The following is a 23,644-nucleotide window of genomic DNA, read 5'->3' as shown; positions in this document are numbered from 1 at the left end:
GGGATGGTTCATCAGCGCTCCAAGGTTTCTCCATGATCTGATATCTCTTAGCCTATTTTACTGTGTCAGACTCGACTCAATTCAATTAAAATTATTTCTAAATAAAAAAATAAAAAAGGGTGTGGCTGTAATCAGGCCTGGGTGAGGCTAGTCAAACTAATTTCATGATAGATATTTTTTATCACATAGGGCCCGATAGATTTGAATAGCTTTTTTTTCCTGACTGAATGAAATTATTATTTAAAAAATATTTGATATTTACTCTGGTTGACTTTGTCTAATAGAAAAATTTGTTTGTGGTCTGTAACATGTAGGTGTGAACATTTTTTCATGACACTATAAGTGTAAAAGTGACACTAAGGTTAAGCTCAAGTAACAAAGTTAGGTAACAAAGTCCCCAACAACACACTGTGCACTGCTGTAACTTTATTTTAATGTGGTGGCTCTGTGAGTGTGAGAAGGGTGTGATGTGTATGTGTACGTATCCATTGTGCCTGACACAATGAAGCCTTTCACTGCACTGTCTCTGCCGCAACGCGGTGGGTGGACACACTCAATTACAGGCTTCACAAGCTGTCTCAGCCACGTTCTGCAGGGATGGTGGGGGAAGCAAACGTAGAGAAAGAGATAGAAGTATAATCCTCAACCGCAATTTAAATCATCACATTGTTAGGGCGATCAGCCACAGCGCTGATCAGTAGGCAAGATTAAACTGCTGAAACGATATGGTCAGATTACGGGAAGATAAATGGCGAACAACTAAAAAGGCTTTTGTGTTGCTGTAAATAGATATGAAAGTTTCAAGGTGGGTTGCTAAAGTCACCACAGGAAGTAAAGCAGTGTTGCATGTGAGTATTAAAACCTCAGCAAACAAACACCAAGACCTGTGATGCCTAGCTCAGAAAAAGGAGCCTACACTCCATCAGTATTGGCTCTGTGCACTGGCAGTTACGTCTGCTCGCATGTCATGAATATAATGAGAATGAAAATTGCCTTGAAGTCAATTGTTTCCTCACTGCAGGAGATAAGCCTGAGGATCATCTAGGTTTGAGCTGAGATGGCCTTGCCTGTGAAAAAATGTGCTCTTCTGTTTCACTTCTGCATTTTCAGTGTTTATTACAAAAGTGTCCATCCTCAAAACTGAATGAGGACCTAAAACCACTTTCTCCTTCTGTGTGGGGCCCATCTCTCAGGGGCTAAACAAAACAAGAAAGGGAGAAGCAGAGGTGTTTTAAAGTGTCACCAACGCTTTAGCAGAGTCTAGTCTGGCGCTGCTGAACACACTGTGCCCATCTTGATGATGATGGTATCTTCCAAATACACCATTCATCATCCTGCTGACAGGAACGCTTTGCCATTACCCAGAGAACAATTTTCTCTACGTTTTTATATGAATTAAGACTGATCTGTCTTAAACAGGGTCCCTCCTCCCTTCTTTTCTAGACATTCTTTAAGTGTTTTTCCAACAGCGTCTTTCTAATACAGTCCCGATATCTGCAAAGCGGCGAATTGATTGTAAAGAAGCACACACTGCGAGAGCTTTAGTGTCATCCTTGGTTGCCTGGTGACGAGGACCCGGGGCCATCGATCAGGCAGATTAAGGGGTGGATGGGGCTCAGCGGGGATAAAGGGAAGTTGACGGGTGCCTGGTCAATCCTGGCCATGCAGAATCTGCTGTGTGCTGCTGCTTTACTGGGCAGTGAAAAAGGTCACATCCTCCGGCTAGACGCAGTCAGACCCCCTTCAGACTACTGCCTCTCTCGTTTTCAATATCACGGTCACAGAATAACAGGCGAGCTGCTTTTCAGCTCATTCTCAACTTTACACCAATGCTTTTGAAGTTTGACCCATAACAGTGAATTCACGCTGACATATTATTGTTGCTACTGTTTAAGAATTGATGACTCCTGTTGGACACATTTAAAAGCACCTGAAATATACATGTAGTTAAAATAATGAGGTTAACATAACTAATAATAACAAATAGTGGTTTTATAGGATGTCTGTGAAAACTGATATTCCAAATATGACGGCTTCTGTTCTGCTGCTCAAATGCAGAGTTTATGAGCTGACTTAAAGCAGCAGAACTCTTAATAAAAGGAGCTTATGCTAAACGCACACTTTTTCCAGCTATAGACATTAGAAGAAAACCGAGAGCTTAAATCTTTATTGACTTTCCCGTCTTAAAGTACTAACTGATGATAAGGCATTGACAAACAGGCAATAATCATGTCCATCGTCTTATCGACACTCCCATAATGGACTCAATTCCACGCTGATAAATGCTACATGCTAATTCACAATCATTGATTTAGCTCTATCCTCTCTCATTGGCGTTTGGGAAAAACAAGTTTTTTGTGGATAACAGTTATAAGAAAAGAGACACAATTTTAACAGAATTTGATTCTTTATTCAAATTGTCAATGCCATAGCAAGACTGATTGGACAGAGTCCCGTTTTTCAAGTACGTTTGGATGGATTACTACCAAATTGTACATTTTGGGCCTCATATTTTGTGTGCTTACAACTTTTGTCACAACTTTCTTTAAGCAGACACACAAAGATGACCTCGGCTCTATGTTGTGTTTGGTGTGAATCTTCAGATATAAGCATGTGACATACTGAACAACATGGCAGACACATTATTAATTAATGGAGCACATTGTCATGCTGATGCTGCTTATAGCTGTCAGTCTTGTATGAACCTCAGTGTATGAAATAAATAAGTTAAGTATTCTTCTACTAAAACTTTAGCAAATATATAAGAGCTCTGAATTTGAGGCTACCGTGTAATAATTGTTTACAATAGTAAATGTTTCTTACTATTGTGTGGAAGAAATGCAAAAACAACACTAAAACATAGTTTTATAGTCTAGTCACATACTTTATGAATGACTTAAATAGCTACCGTGTTTTAAAGAAGAAAAAAAAGAGGCCAGATTTCCTATAAAACCTTTGATTATTTTCACCCGCGCGGGCTTTTCCTCCTATCTGCCTCCTTTTTACTTTTGCTGTTCCATTTTCCATTTTTGTGAACCACTTACTGGTGGGTAATGATGCTAAGACAGTTTTCCTTTCATCATATGTTACAGCTAGAAACTGTAATAGCATTACGTTTAGATTTCCACTAACAAATTTGACCATGTAAAATGTAACATAACAGCAGGCACAGGCAGACAACCTTTTCTAATGATATTAGCTTTTAAAAAAAAAGTATATGATATTAAATCATATCTTCCTGTCTTTGACAGACTGTAATACGCGTACAAAAACCAGTTCTTCATACACACCACCCTTGTTTATTCCCCTACATCCCCCAGTTGTAGTAAGGGTGTTGCATGATGGGACAGATATAGTTCTTCAGAGTAGCTGGTGGCAGGCTTCTATTTAGAGACTGTAGGGTACTGAGAGCAGGAAGGGAAACATTTCCCTTTCCCTGGACACGCAGAATGCCACATCAGTGGGGGGGCACCGGCTGCAAACTGAGATTAGCAGCTACAGTTGCTCCTTAGGGAGGGAAGGGGTTGAAGCAGAGGGAGGAGAGGAGGAATGTTTGAATGGGTGATAAAGAGAGAGACTGGGAGGCAGGAAGAGTGTGCTTCAGCTCAGTAAAACACAAAAAGATACTGTTGGCCGAAGGAGGAAAGAGATTAAGTATAGAGGGTTAGTACTGACAGAAGACACAATGAGATATATGAAATTAAAGTGCAACTGGGAAATTTCTATAGGCACATGGAAGCACTCATGCTAATGCTTCTCAAAAGATTGAGAAAAGCAGCACTTCTTTGTAATCTTGAAATAACAGAGAGGGGAAAAGGAGAAAAATATGTAAATGTCCTCCTGCTGGGAGACAGCAGCTACCCACGTGGGATGTTGTGTTGTGTCCTTTAACAAATAAAGTCACGCATCCTGCTCCACATCTGGCTCAAATTAATATCTTATATCTCCCATTTCTGACTTCAAATGAAAAACGTAACGCAGGAGACAGAGAGGACATCGTGGCTGATTTCATGTGTTATAATGTATGCCTCCTGCCACCACCCCCCCAAATGCGACAATGCATCATTGTGTCAGATTGTTTTCACTGCTTTGTGTTCAAGCTTCCTGCTCAAATATGGGTCCTTTACCAGATGTGAAAGTTTGCTTCACAACAAATACCGGAAGGGTGTGCTGCTATGTGTATGTGAGATGTGGCAACTTCTTCTGTTTGTCCACACTTTTCTCTTTTTTTGCTACCTTATTACAAACACACTTGTACAGAGCGGCTTGAGTAAGTGTTATGAATAATTTTTTTCACACATATTTCCTCTATATGCTAGAGTTTTTCCTCACTCTGTCATTTATCCCTCTGACACACAAAACTTCCTTTTCAAACCTCACTGCGTGATGAGTAAAAGATGAGGCCACATGGCGTATTGTGTGAAAGGCCCAATGTGATACATCATTTTATGGAATTCTGCATTTGGGTTTGATTCCTGCCAGCTGTCTATTAACTTCAAAGCATGCCTCGGTCAGGGTTCGTGTTCTAGTGTTCTGCTGAAGTCAGGGATATCACTTCCTGTTGTTGCAAAGTGTTCCATCTCCAATGGCCAAATTTTAAATTAAAGGGGAAATACATTCATTCATATATTTGCCAAAAGGAATTTACTCTACTTGCATGTCTCCACAGTTAATATGAGGATATTGCTACCTATAGTTAGCTTACAAGGGTTTAACTTAGCAGATTTTATGACCTTGAATGCAGCCGGGCTAGCCTTTTTTTCCTGATCAGAGTTGTGAGTCTTCTAAACAGAGCGAAACTGGCACATTTGCACTTTTGTCAGACTTTTATGTAAGAAAAACTTTATGTGAAGCGGCGCCAAGAAACTACTTAGCTTAGCATAAAGAATAAAATAAAACAAAGAGCTATCTTAACAGACAAGAACCTCTAAAGCCAGTTAGTTGTGTGATTGTGTTTTCCCTTTGTGCAACACACAATCATGTAATCCCCCGTTTGCCAGGCAATACTGTCCATCTTTACTCAAGGCTATGCAGCTGCAAGCTGTTACATACTATATTTACCTTCTAGAGCAGAAAAATACGTTTGTGGTTAAGGCTTTCTGTATTTTTTACATGAGGTTAAAGTTAAACCCTAGATTAAAAGATGTAAAACATGGGTGTAGTCACAATGATAACACCCTCTGGTTAGTGCATAAAAGCCTCAACCTGGGTGTTTTTGCTGTCACTATCTTTTCACTACTGATAAGTGATAGTCATTAGCCAATAAGCACATCCTGGATGACCATGCTTTCTCGCTCTAATAGTAACCTTCATTTGCAATATGAAATTATGAACTTTGACCTGGAAGTAGTGACTGAGTCTATTGGGACAAAGTTTGGTGGTCACTGGACAAGGTTCGTTTTGCATAGACTTTTAGAGAGCCGGAAGTCTTGTTGCAAAAAGAGCAGTTGCCCAAAACCTAAGAAGCTTTCCTTCATAAATCCTGTCTAACACAAAGCCTTGAATGTAAACGTTGACCAACAGTCAGCAGTAACGTGCTATACTCAAGCAAGAAATCATCCGAACAAAAGAAAACTGAAAAGTATTTTTTAAGCCGCTTCACCTTCGCAATATAAATCTCAGCTACTTATATTGCCCAAAGGTGCTGTTTTCCACCCTTGACTCAGAAACAAGGAGGCACAGCTGTGCAGCTGCTGTAAAAACTGCTTCTGGTTAGGGCCACATACCAAGTGATGCTGCATGTTTTAATTCTCACAAACTCCGATCTTCGAAGAAAGGCCTGCGGTTTGCAGAATGAGGCACAAACTGCAGTTCTGGAGGCCAATTTGTTCTGTTCGCAATGTTTATCTGCTTCATTTCCTCCTGCCTGTCAGAGATGTGCTCACTGAGCTGCACAGTGGTTTTATACAACAGTCATTTTGAACTAGTTGTGAATGCTGGGAGTTTCACATTCAAACAACCACCCTCCTTTTTACCCCCGCAGGCTTTTTAACAGCCCTGGCTAGTTCCTGTTTATGTATTCCTCCCTAAAACAGCACACATCCATGAGCACACCACAAAGCCCTCAATTTCCTGTAGTCATAACACACCAAATATTATGCACATTCGGATAAAAAGCTTGACAGATTACAGACTGTAAACAGAATGAGTGGGAAAACAAAGGTAGAGACTACTTGGTAGCAGATGTGGGATAACAGGCACTTTCGATTCCCTTTCTGAAACTGAGGCACGCCTAACACCTGTTCAGTGCAGAGCGACCCCACTCAGCCCAAACTTTAAATAATGGTGATATTGTAACCACCTGCTAATTTCTCTAGTAATCAGCTTTGGATTTGCCCACAAATGCCTTTCACCCTATCTGATTGAATTCAAAGCCTCAGCTTGATTTATAGCTCTTCAGGTCTGACACTTTCCCACCCCCGCTACCTTCCCCTCCTACAGAATGTCTCCCTCTCCTCTGCTGCCGCCTCTCTTTCCTGTGTTCCCGCCATACCTTTTTACAGAGTACGTGGCCTTTGCTGCAAGCTGAAGAGTTGAGTAGGGAGCAGAGGAATCCAAATATCCCAGATGACCGCTTAATTATTTGCAGACCATTTGCAAAACAGTTTGTGAAGGCTGATACATAATTAGAAGTAACCCTGTTCACATCTATTCACAATTAGATCCTTAGTTGTCACAATTTTGGGATTGCTGTTCTTCTGCCAAGTTAGTAGGAGTCGTACCAAGTCTGATTCCAGCTCTGCCTACGCCGCGTGCCTTTAAATTCTCCTTTCAGGTGTTTAAATCAGTTAAAAGCATCACCAAACAAACAGCTCAAAAAAAGACTTCAACATTCAGGCGGCCTCCGTGGTGGTAATCAAGGAGGATTAAATTGGATTAGCTAATAAAAAGCAAACTTGAGAAGGTAGAGGACAGACAGAGAGCACAGGACCATCCATCCCGGTGATGGCAAATATCCAGTGCACATGTCTGAGCTGCTGCTCATTGTCTGCTCTCTGTAATTATTTTCTCTCAGCTTGATTTTCCTCCACCCCCCCCCGTTCTGTTTTAGTTCTTGCCTTCCTCAACTCACCATCCCTTCCTCCCTAATTTGTTGCTGTCGGTCCTTTGGCATAAAGCAGCAAAGCTTTTTACAATACAACCAATTATAGCTGGCTTTCCTGATAAGTGCACCACCACTGCAGGTTGAGGTGGAAGGAGGCAGCTGGAAGTGATGCTAAATATCAAGGATGTCTGCTCCACAGGCCAGAAGTAATTGCACTGCAGCAGCAGAGGAGAACGCGAAAGAACAGAGATGCAGAGATTTCCTACTTTAATCTCTTCCACTCAGTTTTTTCTACACTCGGTTTTTTGGAGGCACTTTAATCCTTGAAATCCCGTCTTTTTAAAGCGCTCTACCTTTCAAGTCAAGCACCACTTCAGTGTTTGTGTACATGAGATCACAGAGGCCATGGGTGACTTTGAGGTGACTGATGATCAAATGAGCCAGCATGTGACAAAATGGACTTTGGACTATTTTTTTTTTTATTATTGATTTGTTGGTCGCTGACAGAAGTGTGTAAGTGGGAGCCACACGCATGATGGTTGATGCTGAATGTCTGCCTCATTTGCATTCTCCAGATGAGCAGCTGCTAATCTGGATGAGCAAGTGCACAAAAGCAGGCTTGTCCAATATTCAAAATAGCAGCGGGAGCTACATCAGCAACGTGTAGCTCCAGCCAAATGAGCTACACACTGAAAACACTGAAGTGACTTCTCTGTTTTAGCCTCTCGCATGCAGCAAAAAAACATCAGTAGGGATTCCAGCTTACAAGTGAAATCCCACGGCTCTGACACCACGGCTCGGGGTGGATAAAGCTGGGGTGAACTTGGCGAAGACGCTGCAGTGTGAGTAAGCGTCCACACACTCCGAGATGCCTCCTAATCCCTGCTGCTCTGCACGCATTGGCACGAAATCACCTTGAATCATTACATTTAAGACAGCTGCAGTCTGCACAAGAAAACAAGCAATAAAGAGGTTGACTGAACGCTGAGAAAGCTACACCTGACCTGTCACTCGTTTGACTCACCACTCGGGCCTGCTGAATCACAATCAGCTGGGATGTGGCCTACAGTGTTGCGTTACAGTCGAGGTAAATTCCTTTCAATGCAGGTATCATTACATCCGTTGGTTTAGTAGTAGAGCAGCCAGTAATCCTGAGACTCAGTGCATGTGCAATATAAAGCACACCTCACTGTGCTGTCAGCTCTGAAAGATGCATAAGGTTTAAAGAGAAGAACTCAGCTGGAGCTTTGGCATCTTGAGCTGTAACTGTGCGTGCCAGCAGACCTCTGTTAACCATCATTCTCATGCCAGCTGAAGCAGGACAAAGATTTTAGATTTTAGAAATAGGCATCCCTCTACCCCCGCCCCAACCACCGCCAGTGTAGCTGCAGCTCTAAGCATCTCAGCTTTATATTGTGGTTATAGTGAGTCTATTAATAGCCACAAAGATAATGCATTTCTTCATTCATTCTTACACACAGCCGCCGACGCTTGTTGTTTGCAAGCTAGATATACACAAACACACAAGCACACAGTCAGTCACACACTGGGCCCTGTGAATAGCACCATCACTGTCTGAACACTGTTCAACAGGTAGATGTATCTGCAGCTGCAAGTCTGAGCCCAGCAGCACTAAGTTCACCTCCTTTTTTTCCACAATGAATCGACGTGAAATTATCAGACAGACAATGCAGTTGTTGATGGTGCAATCAGGCATGCCCATGCGCAATTTCACTGTTGCAAAAGAAGTAACACTTGCACTCATGCATTAGTCAGCCTATCTAGGTTGTGAAAGGCTTTTAACAGAACCAGAAAAGGACGTGTAACGTTTCAGCAGATTTCTTCAAGAAATAGGTGCCGTAGTTGAGCTCCACCTTGCAGATTAAAAAGGAAAAAAAGTGGCACCAGTGTTGTACTAACAAGTAAATAGGAGATTTCTTACCTTTAGAGTTTGAAGCGTCCCATGCTCTGAGAGGAGAGGCTGGAGTGACAACAGTTGTGGAGTGAGCTCTGATATGGGAAGCGTTACATCACCGTAACACTGTCGAACTCACAAAGTCTGTTCGGCGACCGAGTGTTAGAGTCGGCAAAGATGGGAGCCCGCAAGAAGTCATCAGATGATAAACAACTGGGGTCCGACCTCGGGGGATTAATGCTGCTGCTGTGAACGGGCCATGCGGCTGTCTCCAAGTTCTCGAGTGGCGCACTCGGAAGCACGTTGTGGATGTGATGCGTGTTGGTGCAGCGGAGGCAGCCGAGCTCAGTTATCTGCTCGCAGCTGGAACGCGTGCCAGTCTTCTAGTGTTCCAGCTGTGCAGCTCACAAACACACTGCAGAGCCACAGTCCCGCCTATTGGTAGTATGACTGCAATACCGCCACAACCTGTCCACGGGGCTTTTCATCGTCTGATCGCTTTTCTGAGAGATCGAGGCGTCCTATCAGCCGGGATCACATATTTATTAAATGTGGACGTGTGTTACCTGAAAAAAACTCATGAAAATGTAAATGTTTTGGTGAGTGAGTGCTGTTTAGCAGATATATATATGATGTATATATATATATATATATGATATATGATGTAGTTGTTTTTTTGAATTTTGGTTTATCCGTTGAAAGTTCAAAAGTCCTCCCAAAGATCCTTCAGGATATTTATTATTTTATACATAAATGTATTCATTTAATTATTTATTTCAGTCACATTCCTACAGCCCAGCTACCTGTTGCTGTAGATCACAGTTGTGTCCCTTCATTACGTCACGCGTTGCATTCAGGTCTCGCAGGAATAAGTATAAACAACAGAGAAAACATTAAATACTAAAAATACAGTATTTTGCTGAAGTAATTTAAGCACAGCCACCAAAAATTGTTTATTTGATAAGATTTTTTAGTAATATTTAAAAAAAAATCTGTTAGACAGTATTTTATAAATAAGCGGGACGACAGGTATAAATAATAATATAAATAATTTTTTATTTTCTTCTTATAAATAGAAAAATAATCAGTTAAATAAATCATACCACGTATTTTGATGTTAAGTCTAACCTATTTTCTTCATGTTCGGGTTTTACAGACCAAGGTTTAAATAATGCAACAAATATCGTACGCTCCGGGGTACAAGTTTGATGTTTCCGAAAACTTTGAAAGCAGCATTTCATGATTCCGCCCCACCAGGAAGACGCAGGGAGCAAGAACTAACCATAGGTGCGTTTAAAAAAAGAACTTTTCATACATTTTACATGAAAAGAAAAGAGATAAATACTTCGAGGTTAGCCACACTTAACCGAGGTGTCTAATTACGAATGTATGCTAATTAGCTGTAGGCTAAGTTACACTGAATAGTGCAGAAATACTTTCTGTGGTTGGGGTTTTTCAAAAAGCAGAAATGCACTGTATGGTGTATTGAAATAACATACGTACAAGTATATCATATACATATATATACATATATACACATATATAGATATATATCTATATATATATAAGAGGCTGAAGAAGTTGCTTAGATTAGTGACCAAACGTTTTTCACACTGAAAACCTTACGTCCAGATGATTGAGCATGCGCCAACACAACATATGAAATTGCAGTTCGGTGAATAGTGTATGTTTTTTATATAGTTTGAAATCCGACATATTATTGAAGAATTTCAGAATATTCTTACTGAACTAAACTTAGGTCCGTATGCATTCATTATTATGTGTTATAAGCAAATTCTTTAAAATGAACTAGATGAGGAGTTTTTGAAAAGTCCTGACAAATTAGGCCGTTAACACTATATATTTAGTCCCCTTTTAAAAGTATACAAGTTCAATTTCATCACGCGTTTTGTTGACTTATTTGTGTGTTTGTTTTTTTACATTTTTATCGTAATGTTAATGTTTTAAAATATTACAAACGGGCCGGATGTGGAGCCGCTCTTTCTCAACAATATTTCAACAGTATTGTCATTTCATGGAATTTCCCTCTCTTGGATCACTCTCTTACAGGAACAGGGTGAGGAGGCCAAGAGAGAAGGATTTTTTTTCCTTTCCGAAAACAGCTAACTGCGTCTGTTTGCCACAATGGACAGTCGAGAGGTGGGAGATTTACTGGACGAGTGCCTCGGGGCAGCAGAAGCAGCAGGTCGGCAGTCCACCGGGGTTTCTGAGGCAGGGCCCACCACACAAGAGCGGCTGAATTACTGCAGCTGCAGAGGTCAGACACAAGATGGTGCTGTTTAGTGTTTTTTGAGCATGTGAGATACTCAGAGATTTGGGTCAGGATCAAAGGTGAGGTGGAATTATGCTTGCATAAGCTCTGTACAGCTCTGTAGCTTCCATGGCATGAATTTGACACTTTGTGATGTTAAGCATGTGCCTTTAACTAATGCGGGCTGGTGTCTCGCATCTTATAGGGTCAACACACACGTACTGTTACATGTCACTGCTAAACAAGGGACAAAACATGCTCCATTTCACTTAGATTTTTCATATAAATGATGTTTTGCTGCTTATTTTAGAATCTTAGACCTAAAACTGTCCAAGGCAGCTTAAACTAAGTCTAAGTAAATTAAGTCTTCCTTTTGGGAACTTCCTGTTATTGGTTCAAACAGCAGTACATTTCTAAACAGCAATCCATCCAGCTTTTCCTTGTGTTGCGTTGCGTTGATGTGAATCTTTCATGCTTTTTTTTGTATATACTTTTTCTAATGGTGGATGCTAATATTAACCATGGTCAAAGTTTCAAATAAAGAGGTCAGTTTATGTACTAGTAATCCCCGTGTAGCTTGAATGTAGTCACTTTAGGTAAAGATATTCTTTTGTGAATACATTTTGAAAGCATCAGTGTATCTTAAGCCCAATACTGTTTGCTCATCTGGATTTTTATTTCCTGTAGACTCGCTGTGTGCCGAACTGGCCTCCCTCCTGCAGGAAGCCATGGACATGAAATGGCCTTTTGCACCGGAGAAGTGGCAGTATAAGCAGTCTGTCAGCGCCGCTGACAAAACCAACCTCAATGACCTCATCAGCAAACACTTGTCTCAACTGCTGGTAATAATTAAACAATAGCCTATTCAGCTTGGCACCCTGTGGTGTCATTGTAAATAAAAACATAAGCACAATCCCAAACGTCGTGTTTGTGTCTGCCAGGATCTCCTGAAGGCCTGCATCAGAGCTGAGGAGGCACACTGTGCACTGGCAGTTGTCTTCTTAGTGGACCGTTACCTCTACTGGACTGATGATTCAAGCCGTCTGCTGAAGATTGCCAAGCTTCTCCACAGACGCTACCCCGAGACCCCCATAGCCCCCCAGCTGGTCATACGGCAGGCCAGGGTCTATTTTAACTCGGGTACAGTGCAGTGAAAGATTGGGATCGATGCTTTTAAAGTATTTTTTGTCTTCTCATCTCTGTGTGATATCAGTGACACGGGATTTATCTAATATGGTAATTTCAGCTACGCTGCGAGCACAGAAGCTCCACCCATCAGCTGTTCAAATCTTTTGTCTGCAGGGGGCAACAGATCAGTTTGGCATGTAGGGAGGGGTGAAAGAGCTAAAGCAGCTTTTTTTTCAGACAGTGGATGGACTAAAGCAAAATAAGAAAAACATAATTTTTTTAAACTATAAATCAAAGCCGTTCTTGGAGAGTGAAATAATAGCAATTTGGAGCTGGAAACGACTATATAAACTCCTGTTTGATACATGTTAGTGCTAATTATTGTTTGGAGAAATTATAGTGATTGACGTAAACTCATAACCTGGAAATTGCACATGAACGGCTCTCACTCCTTAGTTATTTTTGCCACATTTCATTAAAGGGTTATTTTAAGTAAGGCTTGTGCAGACCTGGGTAAATGCAAACATAATCATTATCTGCCCCACAGGAAAACTGCAGAAGGCAGAGTACATCCTGAGCAGCCTGATTAACAACAGCGGGACGACAGGTAGTTTCCTGTCTGTTCCTTTTCACGGACATTTATTGAGGATTAAACTGAGTCCACAAAGTAAACAAATAATGTGCCTTTATCTTTTATGTGCAGGTCATTGGATATACCACTCTGAAAGTGACCGGGTGCTCGTGCAGGCTGTGAGTGTTCAAGTGCGTGGCACGATTTTGCAAAAGCTGGGTAAGATCACTTTTGTGAAGTGAAAGATAATTGTCATTATTTTGTGATTATTTTTTATTGTCTTTGTGTTGTGTTTTAGGCCTGTGGTTAGAGGCTGCAGAGCTAATATGGGCTTCCTTGGTTGGGTACTACTCGCTTCCTCAACCTGACAAAAAGGTACCACAGACAATACTATCATTTGGTTGCCATAGTTGGCATAGTTGGTTGAGGTTTAAATCAGGGATGTCAAACTCATTTGACATTGTGGGACACTCTGCTTTGTGTCAGCTTAAAGAAGTTTAAGTACACATTTTATCTCTGGGATATTTGAATATAAGCAAAAGAAAGGTAACTTCTACATGATGAAGAAATGCTGCTGTGTGCTTTAATTGTAAGAAATAAAAGTGTAAAATTACAGAAAAGATTCTGTTAGCTCAAACTTTCCTGTAATTAAAAAAATGGAAAATCTTTGTTAATTTACAGAATGTGCTTTGTTTTTATTTTTACTCTGAACACACTGTAAAAATACTGCATTTCTATAGCAGATAATGATTGTGTCATTTAAGTGTTTATCAGATATTTGTTTTACTTTGGTGTTGTATGAATGGCCATGATGAAGCTGTAAAATCTATGAAAATACATTTAAAATATAAAACTTTTGTCCTCCTTCACATTTTCCAAAGCCATTCAGTGGACCAGATTGAAGTCTTTGACACACTGATTCTGGTCCCCAGGCCTTATGTTTAATGTTTGACTATCCTGGTTTAGATGTTAGTCGGCCCAGTTTACACACTGTGATAAACCTCTGACCTGCAACTCTGTTTATTTTATAGGGTATTGGAACTTCCCTTTGTATACTGGCCAGTATATTGGTATCTATGAATAATGAGGACTTCCATGCCTTTAGGACTAATCCAGATATTGATTTTGTAAGCCCGCCTCACAATCTCCATTCATTAGTTGTTTTTTCTAAAAAAAAATTTGCTGCATTATTTATTCTGTCCATTTTTTCAGACGTTACTTGGGGATGGAAATCATCGTCTTCTCTCAGCAGCCCAGGCTGCTAAGATGGCAGTGGTATACACTCAGTATACTTCACTGTATGTTTTGACTAACGTGGTAAGTTACTTCTACTGAATAATCTCTGTCTACTTGCCTGCAATTGACCTTTAGAGTTCTAGTTTATCAGCATAGGTTACTGACGCAGATAACTGAAACTTCCCCAGCATAACTAATTTGAACTAAGTTTTATTTCCTGCAGTGATAGAGAATCCTCATAGTCCAGCAAAAGTTTTATGTTTAAGCAAGTAGTTATCAGGCAATCCTCCATTGAATGTGTTTGCTGTTTTGTTGATAATATTGAAATCTTCCTTCCTGCAGACTTATTTTTTTGAGTCTGTTAATTAGAACCCCACTCAGGCATGAAATTGGTACTGCTGACTGATTAAATAATAGATAAATAATAATGACAATTATTATTATTGTTATAAATACCTATGCAAAAAGAATGTATGTCAGATTTGTAGATAGTCTTGTTGCGGCTCAGTTACACCAGAGTAGTCTAACAGCAAACACCTTATGATTTTTTTACCTCCAGAGATGACCCTAAGTGACTGCGTTAACTGTCTGATCACAAAACAATTGCACAAGTTGCCTGGTGGGAGGCAACCTGTCTCCAAACAGTTGCGAACAGACTCAGACTGCCTGCAATCACTTTCAGACACACTGTTAAAGGTCTGCAAATAACTGCTGTCTAACTTATAAACACAAACAGCCAAAATGTTGCAATCAGTATGAGTCAGTCTGCTGTGATAAGTGCAACTTGTCCTTGACACGTTTCTTTGCAACACTGGGCTCAACTCAGCTGCTTGTATTTGGTTTTATCCTGGTGATATTCCTATGTAAAGGTAAGGTTGCAGAGCACCTTTGTCATTTTGCAGTTAATCTGCCACCCTGCGTCACTATTTGAGGAGGAATTTCCATTAGGTTCTGGTTGGACTCTTAATGTTAAGTAGTTGCTGCATGAATTTCTGTACTTATGTACTAAGGTTGAAATTCATTGCAAACCATGGCACATGTTTGCAATAATTTTGGTTGTGTTGTGGTCTTCAACTACTGTTTTCTCTATCCCCTTGAATGCAATGCTCCATCAAAAAAAGGGATTTTTAAAATGTTAATTAACTTCTTAACGATTTTTAAAGCCTGTATTTAGCCTGTGATAGTTTTTGCGATTTTGAATTCAGTACCACATGAGAACTGAGCAATGTTAACTACTGTGGTTAATCAGCTTGTCTTTCAACACTATCTGTGTTTGGGAACTGACGTGGAGGGCAAATAATTTTGTTGCTTGATAAAGCATTTTACTTTACTTGAGCAAGACGGAGTCACCTTTGCCATATTTTATGTTTGATAACGTGTCAGGTGATTCTATTAGTGACAGCTTAGGACTCTTAGCATGCCAGTTAAGCAACCACAGTGCTGCACTGTGCCGCTGACATACCTGAAAGAATGTGGTTTGGCCTTTTCATTCTGAAATAAGCGAGGCCTTCCTGAAAAGCAATGTGTTTCTCCAAAACCCAAAATTATATTGATCCATATAAGGGATGTTTCAGTATTCTTTTACTGATGATAACCATGATATTTAAAAAACTAAATATTTTTATGTGGTTTTGTATAGTTACTTAGAGATTCTCCACTTTCCAACGCTTGTTTTTTGATTGTGATTCATTTGCCCCCCAAAAAAACACGAGTTAGAGATGAATTTGACTAATGCTTCTTAATCTGTAATTGTGGCTTTTAGCACTGATAATAACAGAGTAAAAATCTGGTGTCTGACAGCCTTAGTTCAGCATAAATAAGGCCTTCACAGAGATGCAAGTTTCACATGTGCATAGCACTGTCATTGCTTTGAATAGTGTCCAGATCGCAGGCTGGATGGTTCCTCTCCTTTTAACCCAAAGGATGCAAAGTCAGTGATTCAGTCAGAAATATAAATTTTGATTAGTCAGTCAGACCACAGGAAAGTTTTCCCCTTTGCCTCAGTCCCAGAGGTAGGGGATATTCTGGATCCTGGTTTTCATGCATAGTTCCTTAACCCAGACAGTGGTTTCTGCTAATGTCTAATAGTTCAAAGATCACAATCATTCAATACTGGTTTTCACTTTTTCTCCCAAAATGACCTTTTTTGAATATCATCATTTCGTTCTGTCTTGATATGATATTTTCAGGTAAATAGAGGGTTTAAATGATTTGTCAACTGTTGCATTTTGAGTTTGCTTATATTTACATACAGTGACCCAACTTTTTTTTGGATGTATAGCACTGCGCAAAACTCTGAAGCCACCCCTCATTTCTTTATATTTTACTATGAAAATAGGAAAACCTGCAGTGAATTATTTAAACACATGTAAACATACATGGCAATATAGTACAGAGGGCGAAACAGTACAATTCCACATTTATTCTTCAACACAGCCTGCACGCAGCTTTCTTCTGATTTGTTTAAGGAATTTTCGGGAACAGCTCTTCAGCGTTCTAAAAGGACATTTCAAAGCTCTTACTTGGATGCTGGATGGCTTTTATTCCACTGACCTTACAGTGTTTCAGTAATGTTGAGGTTTGGGTTCCATTATTTTGACAAGCTCACCAACACCACTGGCTTAAATGCAGCCCCAGTGACAGAGCCTACAGATGGCCATAGACCCTCGCTGTTGTACCTCTCTCCTGGCCTACTCTGTACAAATTGATGACAATTTGAACCAAAAATTTCACATTTGGATTTGTCACTCTGGTCGCCACTGATTTTCAGTGTAGTTTGTGTGTTATTTCCATTCCTATTCCCTTTCCATTCTTGATGAGCAAACAGTAGCTGGATCCACTAGTGGGCTAGATGCATCCCTCAGCTCCTATGTCAACCTTTTGCTGGATTTTTCCGTATTTCTTAAAGATAAGACTTTCAGAAAAAGTTCATCCACTGTAGATAGTTTTTTAGTCCTGACACTTTTTCTCTTCTCCGATTCTCAGTTTTTTTAATCACAAATCGCACACCATGGCAAGATATGCTAAGTAAAATAATAATATATGCCTGTCGAGCTGTGTTATCTTTGACCTTTTTTGCAGAATTAACCAAAATAATGGGAACAAATTATGTGTTTTTGTGACAGACCGCTAATAACAAAATGCCTAAAGATACAAAATTGGTTCTATGATAATTTGTCTGTTATGTGTAGACACAGTACTAGTACATGCATTGCATTAGGTTCTTCTTAATGCTTGAATACTGTCAGGTACAAGAACGGCACTGAAAATGAGTGAGTAAAGAAATGAGGGGTGGCTAAAGACTTGCACAGAATGTAGGATCGTAAACGAGATCTTTCCTGTGGTTATGTAATTGTTCCTCTGTTTGTGTTTTTCTTTAGACAACCCAAGGTACCTGCTTGCTATCATACAGTTTCTCTGTGGAGTGTCCAGATTCTCAAAGACAGTCATTTCTCCAGCAGGCACAAGAAGCATTTACAATTGGCCTTCTCACCAGAGCAGAGGGTGATCTGGTAACCAGCAAGCAGGAGCTTCATACCTTTCTAAAAGCTGCCTATTCCCTCACTGTCACTCACAAGTGGCTTGGAACTCCTTTGGAGGTTGTAGCACAGGCAGTTCAAGCTTGTCAAAATGCTTTATCTAGTTTTTACAGTTACTGCCATGCTGGTACCCAAGACAAAGACAGCCTGTGCACTGAGATCATGCACCTGGTCACCCAAGTCAAGCTGCTTCTCCGAGTGGAGCCTTTCCTTAATTCAGACAAGGGGTCTTTTGTCCCTGACAGCTACAGAAATGTCAAAGACACCTCTGTAAATTTTAATCATGCAGGTTTTGCTAAGATAATGAGGCGGTTCCAAAAGTATCACGAGTCACTGTGTGAGACCACTAACACACACTGTAGGGATGCTAAAGATGAGATAGAGATGGACAGAGGAAGGCTGTGTATAACAGCGCTTTGGACAACCACTGGCACACTCAACACAGAGGCTCAGGGAGGCTCACATTCATCCAGCGTGCATATGCCTCAAAAGCCTGAAAGCACAGATATCCTTGGCTCCTCGTGGCAGGAAGTGTCCATAACAAGTTCAGGCTCTCCTCAGCCCAGCAGAAGCTATACAGGAAGCAGTGCTATTGGACATAGAGAGGGAGCGACCAATCAGAGCTGTCTACCCACAGAAGATGATGAAGAAAGGTCAGACGACAAGTCACAGTCTCCCCATGAAAACAAGAAGCGAAACTTACAGGGTTGTAACTCTGGTGTCAGTTCTGCACTACCTGCCACTTCCTCCTTCAGCATGAGCAGGGATTCAGAAAACTTTCAGATGATAAAAGCTGAAATAGAAACGCTGACCTCTGAAGAGGACGTGATGTCTGATGCTGCTGAGGCAATAGCTGAAGGAGTAGTGCAGTCCTTATCCCAGCTATCTATAACATCCTCTTGCTCCCTTGGGGACAGTTTCGGTTCCCAGTCATCATGGGAAAAACTTTCAGCTGATCTGAATTCTCCCACATACAGGAAACCACAACCAAGTAGTATTTCCAAAGCAGGAACTTGCCAAAACAGCGATTCACCAGATTCAGATGGGAGCTTCTTCATTTGTGAAACGGTCGATTTTGAAACAGATGATTCCCCTTCTGATCACATGAGCAAAAACCAGAAAATACGTGCTTTATTAAAACCACAACCGATCAAAAGCCCCAAAGTTTACCAAAATGCGGAAACTGAAGTACAACCTGCAACAAACAGCACTTTAGCAATGCAAAATAGTCAATCTCAGGCTGTCACAGAACTGTTACCTGTCACTGAAACCTCTACAAAAAGTTCATTTGGAGTCCTGGAGGTAAACCAAAGTTGTTGTCAACAAACTGAGGTGCAGAATGTGCCCCAGAAGAAGAACTCCATGTGCTACAGCTGCCTAGACCCAAGCACTGTAGCTGATGCTGTCCCTATGAAACCCTTCTTGTTGTCACAATGGGATTACCGAGCCCTTCTGGCTGGCATTTGCAATGATTGTCTGCTGAAGAGGTTGCACAATGATGAGAAAAAATTCAAGTTGGAGCAGTACAAAACTGCCCACAGTAAGTTTACATTCCTGCTCTTCCTTTGTCACCATCAGTACTTTCTGTGAGCTACAGAAGAACTATGGCTCTAGGGTGTCAGCATCATTCTGTCACTCTAGATAAAAATATCTTAAATGTAAAATATATTATGTATGATCACGCGTTGGATGGATTACTGTGAAATTTTAAACACTCACATTCCCCGTCCCCAAACGATATATTCTACTGTCACTTTCCCTGTAGTGACACCATGATGTTCACACTTGCTGTTTTGAGTGAGGTGTCTCAACGGCGACTGGATGGATTCCAGCAGATTTTGGCACAGATATTTATGTTCAGCACTCGTGATATTTCCATTGCTTTGATTTCATTTTGCACCATTTTTTTCCAGCTCCCCTTTTAAATTTATACTTGGAATCTGATTCTATAGTTTTGCATGATTCACATTTATGACAATCCTTATTTTCTTTCTACACTGGGCTGCGCCTCACTTCATACATAGCAGTTCTGACTCCTTTAAGCCTCCCTCACTTTCTTCTGATTAGCTGCACTCTCATAAATAGGAGGTTTAAACCATATAAGTAGGGCTTCTGTGCTATGTGCTATGCTATATATATATCATACAGATCTGGCTATATAAGAATTAGACCAATTACCACCTTCACAGATGGCTTTGCTTTAGTTTCTTATTCAATGGGCTACATCCATCCATTTTCTTCCATTTATCTGGAACCAGGTTACAGGGGCTGCAGCCTAAGCAGGGAAGCCCAGACCCCCTCTCTAGCTACCTCCTCTACCTTATCTAGGGGAAACATGAAGGCGTTCCCAGACCAGCTGAGAGATATCATCTCTCCATTGTGTCCTGGGGCTGCCCCTCCCTCCGGAGCTCACCCAGGAGATGCCAAGGAGGCTTCCTTATCAGGTGTCCAAAGCACCTCAGCTGGCTCCTTTCGAGCTCAGTCATCTAGGAGAGGCTCTGAGTAAACCCGCTACTCTACCACATCGAAAGGAGCCAGCTGAGGTGCTATCTCTAAGGCAAAGACCAGACACCCTACAGAGAAAGCTTATTTCAGCCACTTGTTCGTTCAGTGTCTACCCAGAGCTCGTGACCATAGGTCTATGTCCCCATTTAAGGGGCTGAGATGATCTTTTTTTCCATGAAAATGAGCACCAATGAGTTCAGCAGGCAGGTAGCTTTTATATATCAACCCCAGCCTTGTCTTACAGAACAAAAAAGCTTGTAATTGTCTGTTGATCTCTATCTAGGTGCTCTCCATTTAAAGTTCTCCAAGGCCACCGGACTGTGGACAGCCATGGAAACTTGTGTTTACATTGGTGACTCAATGGGGGAGAAGGGCGCGCAGAGAACAACAATATGGGTGCAGTTTTTACACCAGGAGGAGCGGCTAAGCAAGTATGGTAGCAATCTTGGTTCAACCTAAATATGGTGACTTGAAGTCTCATCTTTTTCCTGTATTTGTCCTTAGTTATGTGGGGAAAGATTACTTGAAGCCAAAGCAGATCCAGTTTCCTCTGAAAGATGTGGAGCGACAGATGACAGCCCAGTACTATGTGACTGAATTCAACAAAAGTCTCTACGACAAAGAAGTTATGGCTCAGATCTTCTTTATTCCGTCAGAAGCCCTGTTGGTGAGGGACTGCTGGAAACACTTATTTAAAGGAATTCAAGATAACAAATGTTGCATTCAAAGTGCTTACTTTGTAAAAACAGCTTTAATAGAAGCCCACATCCAGAGTTTGGTACAGACTGCAGCAGCTTGAAATGTAATACTTTCAGTTTAGAGCTAGAAATCTGTTTTGTGATATAGTCAAGCAATTATTCTGTAGGTTATTAGTCTAGGAGGTGCTATGATCTGCAAATTTTTACAATTCTGTGTGGAAAGTATTTATTGATTTGGGCCAAAGACAGAGAGCCTTTATCATTATTCACTGAGTGTAAACCAGACTGTGTACTGCCATTTATCTTTATAAACACAATACAACAGTACAGCAATGTGTGTGCTGAGAGCCAATCACAAACCCAAAAGACACATAGAGCCAATGGATTACTGAGATTAGTAACATTTAAATACAAAGATTTATTTTAGTAATATTGTTGCTACCAGTAGAATCCAAACAGTCTTCAAATGTTACAAAATATCTCTCTTGTTTTCCGGTGATCAGATTCTGGATGGAGATGAGATTGTGGGCTGTGTAACCGTGGAGCCCTACATGCTTGGAGACTTTGTCAAACTGACCAACAACACTGAAAAGAAGGAGAAGATGTTCCATGCTACAGATTATGGCCTCGCATTTGGACACTTCACCTACCTGTTCTCTGGTGGCCAGGAAGTCGTTGTAGATTTACAAGGTGTGTGACATCTGCTGCTTTTCACTGAACGCAATATTGTCACATGACAAAGATTAGTAGTCATCCATTTATTTTTCCACAGGATGGGTGACAGCCAACGGCAAAGGACTGACCTACCTCACAGACCCACAGATTCACTCCACCAGGATCCCTAAGGGTCCTTCTAACTTTGCTGCCAGAGGGCTCAGTTTGTTCCTGAAATATCAGCATGGACCTGAGTGCAATCAGATTTGCCACCTGCTCAAACTACCTCCACTGGACCCAAACTCAAACGTTTCTCCTCAAAAACTTTGAGACGTTGGACACTATTTATTGCTATCCACAAAAAATTGAAAATTATTTAAGGGGCTTGTTTTGGCAAGTTTTTGGAACTGACTGCTTTTCTTTTTTTTTAAATGTACCGATAAATGCATTGTGCACCCTTTTCTTGGAATGCTAGAAGTGTAACAGATTTACAAAGAGCTTTTGCTGCCTAACTGGAAAGGGAGTGAATCACCTGATGCTGTTTGAAGTCGTTTTGAATGCTATTATGGAAGATTTTAAGTAGTCTGTCCTTTTACTGGGATATAAAAACATGTTGTGTTTGGGGTCTGGGGCCTTTATTTGTGGTGCTGTCCCCCGATCCACTCCTCTTAGACTGAAAAATGATCCAATATCCCAGGGCTGTAAAATCCCTCTATTGCTGTGCTTGCTTGGTAATGTTGCACAACTTGACAAAATGTCTCATAATGCACATCCGCATAACCACATAATGCGTTCATGCACATGTGACTCCCACACAATTCTAATGACATGTAAAATATGCAAATATGTGCAACTGTTGTATTGTCTTCTTTTCTTGTTTGTATCACTGCATATTTTGTCCTTTTGTAACAATATAGATAAAAAAAATAATTAACTTTGATGATAAAAGCCAGCAATGTTTAGTGAACTGTAAAATCTGTGTAAACAGGCTACATGAAGATGATTATTGTGCAGTCTTCTCTACTGAAATGTTTTTGGTGCATATGGTCCAGTAAATGAGTGATAGATAGATGTTTGAAAAAGATACTTTATTGATTGCACAAGGGAAATTGATGTGTTACAGCAGCACGATGAAGGGTACAGTCTACAATAAACAGCACAGTTAAAAAAAAGGGCCACGGGTGCCTGGTAAGGGCCTTATACTATGAGATAGTGCAGGAATTTATATATTTACAACAGTGATAAAAAACAAAGAAAAAGAAAAATGATGTTAGTAAGACTGACATTTGTAAGGGAGAAGTGCAAATTGCATTAATAAATAAAATGTACAAATTAAATCGTGAGAAAAAGCTGCATGAAGGTATAATACAAAAATGTGTTTGGGACCATACGCCTGACAGGTGTGTTCATCTGTCACAGAATGAAGAGTTATTATACAACTTTACAGAGAGTGGTAGGAATGAGTTCCTGCAGCGTGCTTTATGGCAGCGAGGTTTATGTAGTGCAGAGACAATCAACTAAAAATGGCTTCTGACAACAGAACAGTACCTTGTGTAGCAGATCCACCATTAGTTGTGTACCTGTGTGTGTGTTAATAGGTCAATAAATGGAGCCCTTTGCAAAGTGCTTTGCAAACTGCCAATGGGGAAACGTGTAATGTAAATATAGTCCATTTATCTTTACAAGGGGTGTGCAACATGGTCAAGGTGAATACAGTAGAAAGACCTGACTGACATCATTTCAGTGCGACAAATGACCGCTGCAGGTCTACACCTGTAGGTCAGATACCCTTGTAACTGTTGGTGTTTGTTCAATTTCCAAATGGAAAATGATAACAGTATAGAAATGCTCTGCTCGTACACATTAAAAACATCTCACAAGGTGCATTACTGAGTCAGCCAAGAGTAGAATTATTAAGATGATGACAATGATGAAAGCAAAAATAATTCGGAGAATCTACACTGTAATACTACACATAGCATAACTTGCAAAGGATGTGTGTGAACTGCAATATTAGAAACGCCTTCTTGTATAGCATAACTACAAGTTTTGTATAGGCTTATATGTAATTAATGCATTTT

The 23,644-nt window shown here is 40.6% G+C and overlaps 2 protein-coding genes across 6 annotated transcripts in view; one reads left to right on the top strand and one right to left on the bottom strand.

Moving 5' to 3' along the window:
- LOC147336192 (RAS guanyl-releasing protein 2-like) overlaps window positions 1-9,398 on the bottom strand; it is a 36,889-nt gene extending 27,491 nt beyond the window's left edge. The window contains exons 1-2 of one of the 4 annotated variants that reach the window (XM_086285245.1): window positions 8,070-8,214; window positions 7,812-7,990 (exon numbers count right to left, since the gene is read on the bottom strand). The gene's annotated coding sequence lies outside the window, so the exon portion shown is untranslated. Of the gene's footprint in view, window positions 1-7,811; window positions 7,991-8,069; window positions 8,215-8,987 lie in introns of those variants that run through there. The other 3 variants (XM_086285246.1, XM_086285244.1, XM_086285247.1) reach the window with 3 other exon arrangements.
- On the top strand, window positions 8,832-22,918 carry alpk1 (alpha-kinase 1). 2 transcript variants are annotated; one of them, XM_086285243.1, is made up of 14 exons: window positions 8,832-9,559; window positions 11,031-11,238; window positions 11,920-12,074; window positions 12,174-12,372; window positions 12,908-12,967; window positions 13,064-13,150; window positions 13,230-13,306; window positions 13,963-14,058; window positions 14,144-14,248; window positions 17,548-19,246; window positions 20,495-20,642; window positions 20,716-20,878; window positions 21,413-21,599; window positions 21,682-22,918. In XM_086285243.1, exons 2-14 carry the CDS (start codon window positions 11,106-11,108, stop codon window positions 21,891-21,893), a joined length of 3,321 nt encoding a protein of 1,106 aa, XP_086141369.1. In that variant the 5' UTR covers window positions 8,832-9,559; window positions 11,031-11,105; the 3' UTR covers window positions 21,894-22,918. The 2 variants fall into 2 exon arrangements, with proteins under 2 accessions (XP_086141369.1, XP_086141368.1); XM_086285242.1 differs by lacking the exon at window positions 8,832-9,559 and adding an exon at window positions 10,161-10,247.
- Window positions 22,919-23,644: the final 726 nt, after the last annotated feature.

This window comes from Aulonocara sp. 'chitande type north' Nkhata Bay, linkage group LG3 (assembly GCF_057382095.1).
Source record: "Aulonocara sp. 'chitande type north' Nkhata Bay isolate Kocher_YH1m ecotype deep benthic linkage group LG3, A_spYH_male_GT1.1, whole genome shotgun sequence".
Taxonomy (NCBI): Eukaryota; Metazoa; Chordata; class Actinopteri; order Cichliformes; family Cichlidae; genus Aulonocara; species Aulonocara sp. 'chitande type north' Nkhata Bay.
This window is presented reverse-complemented; position numbering and strand designations above follow the sequence as displayed.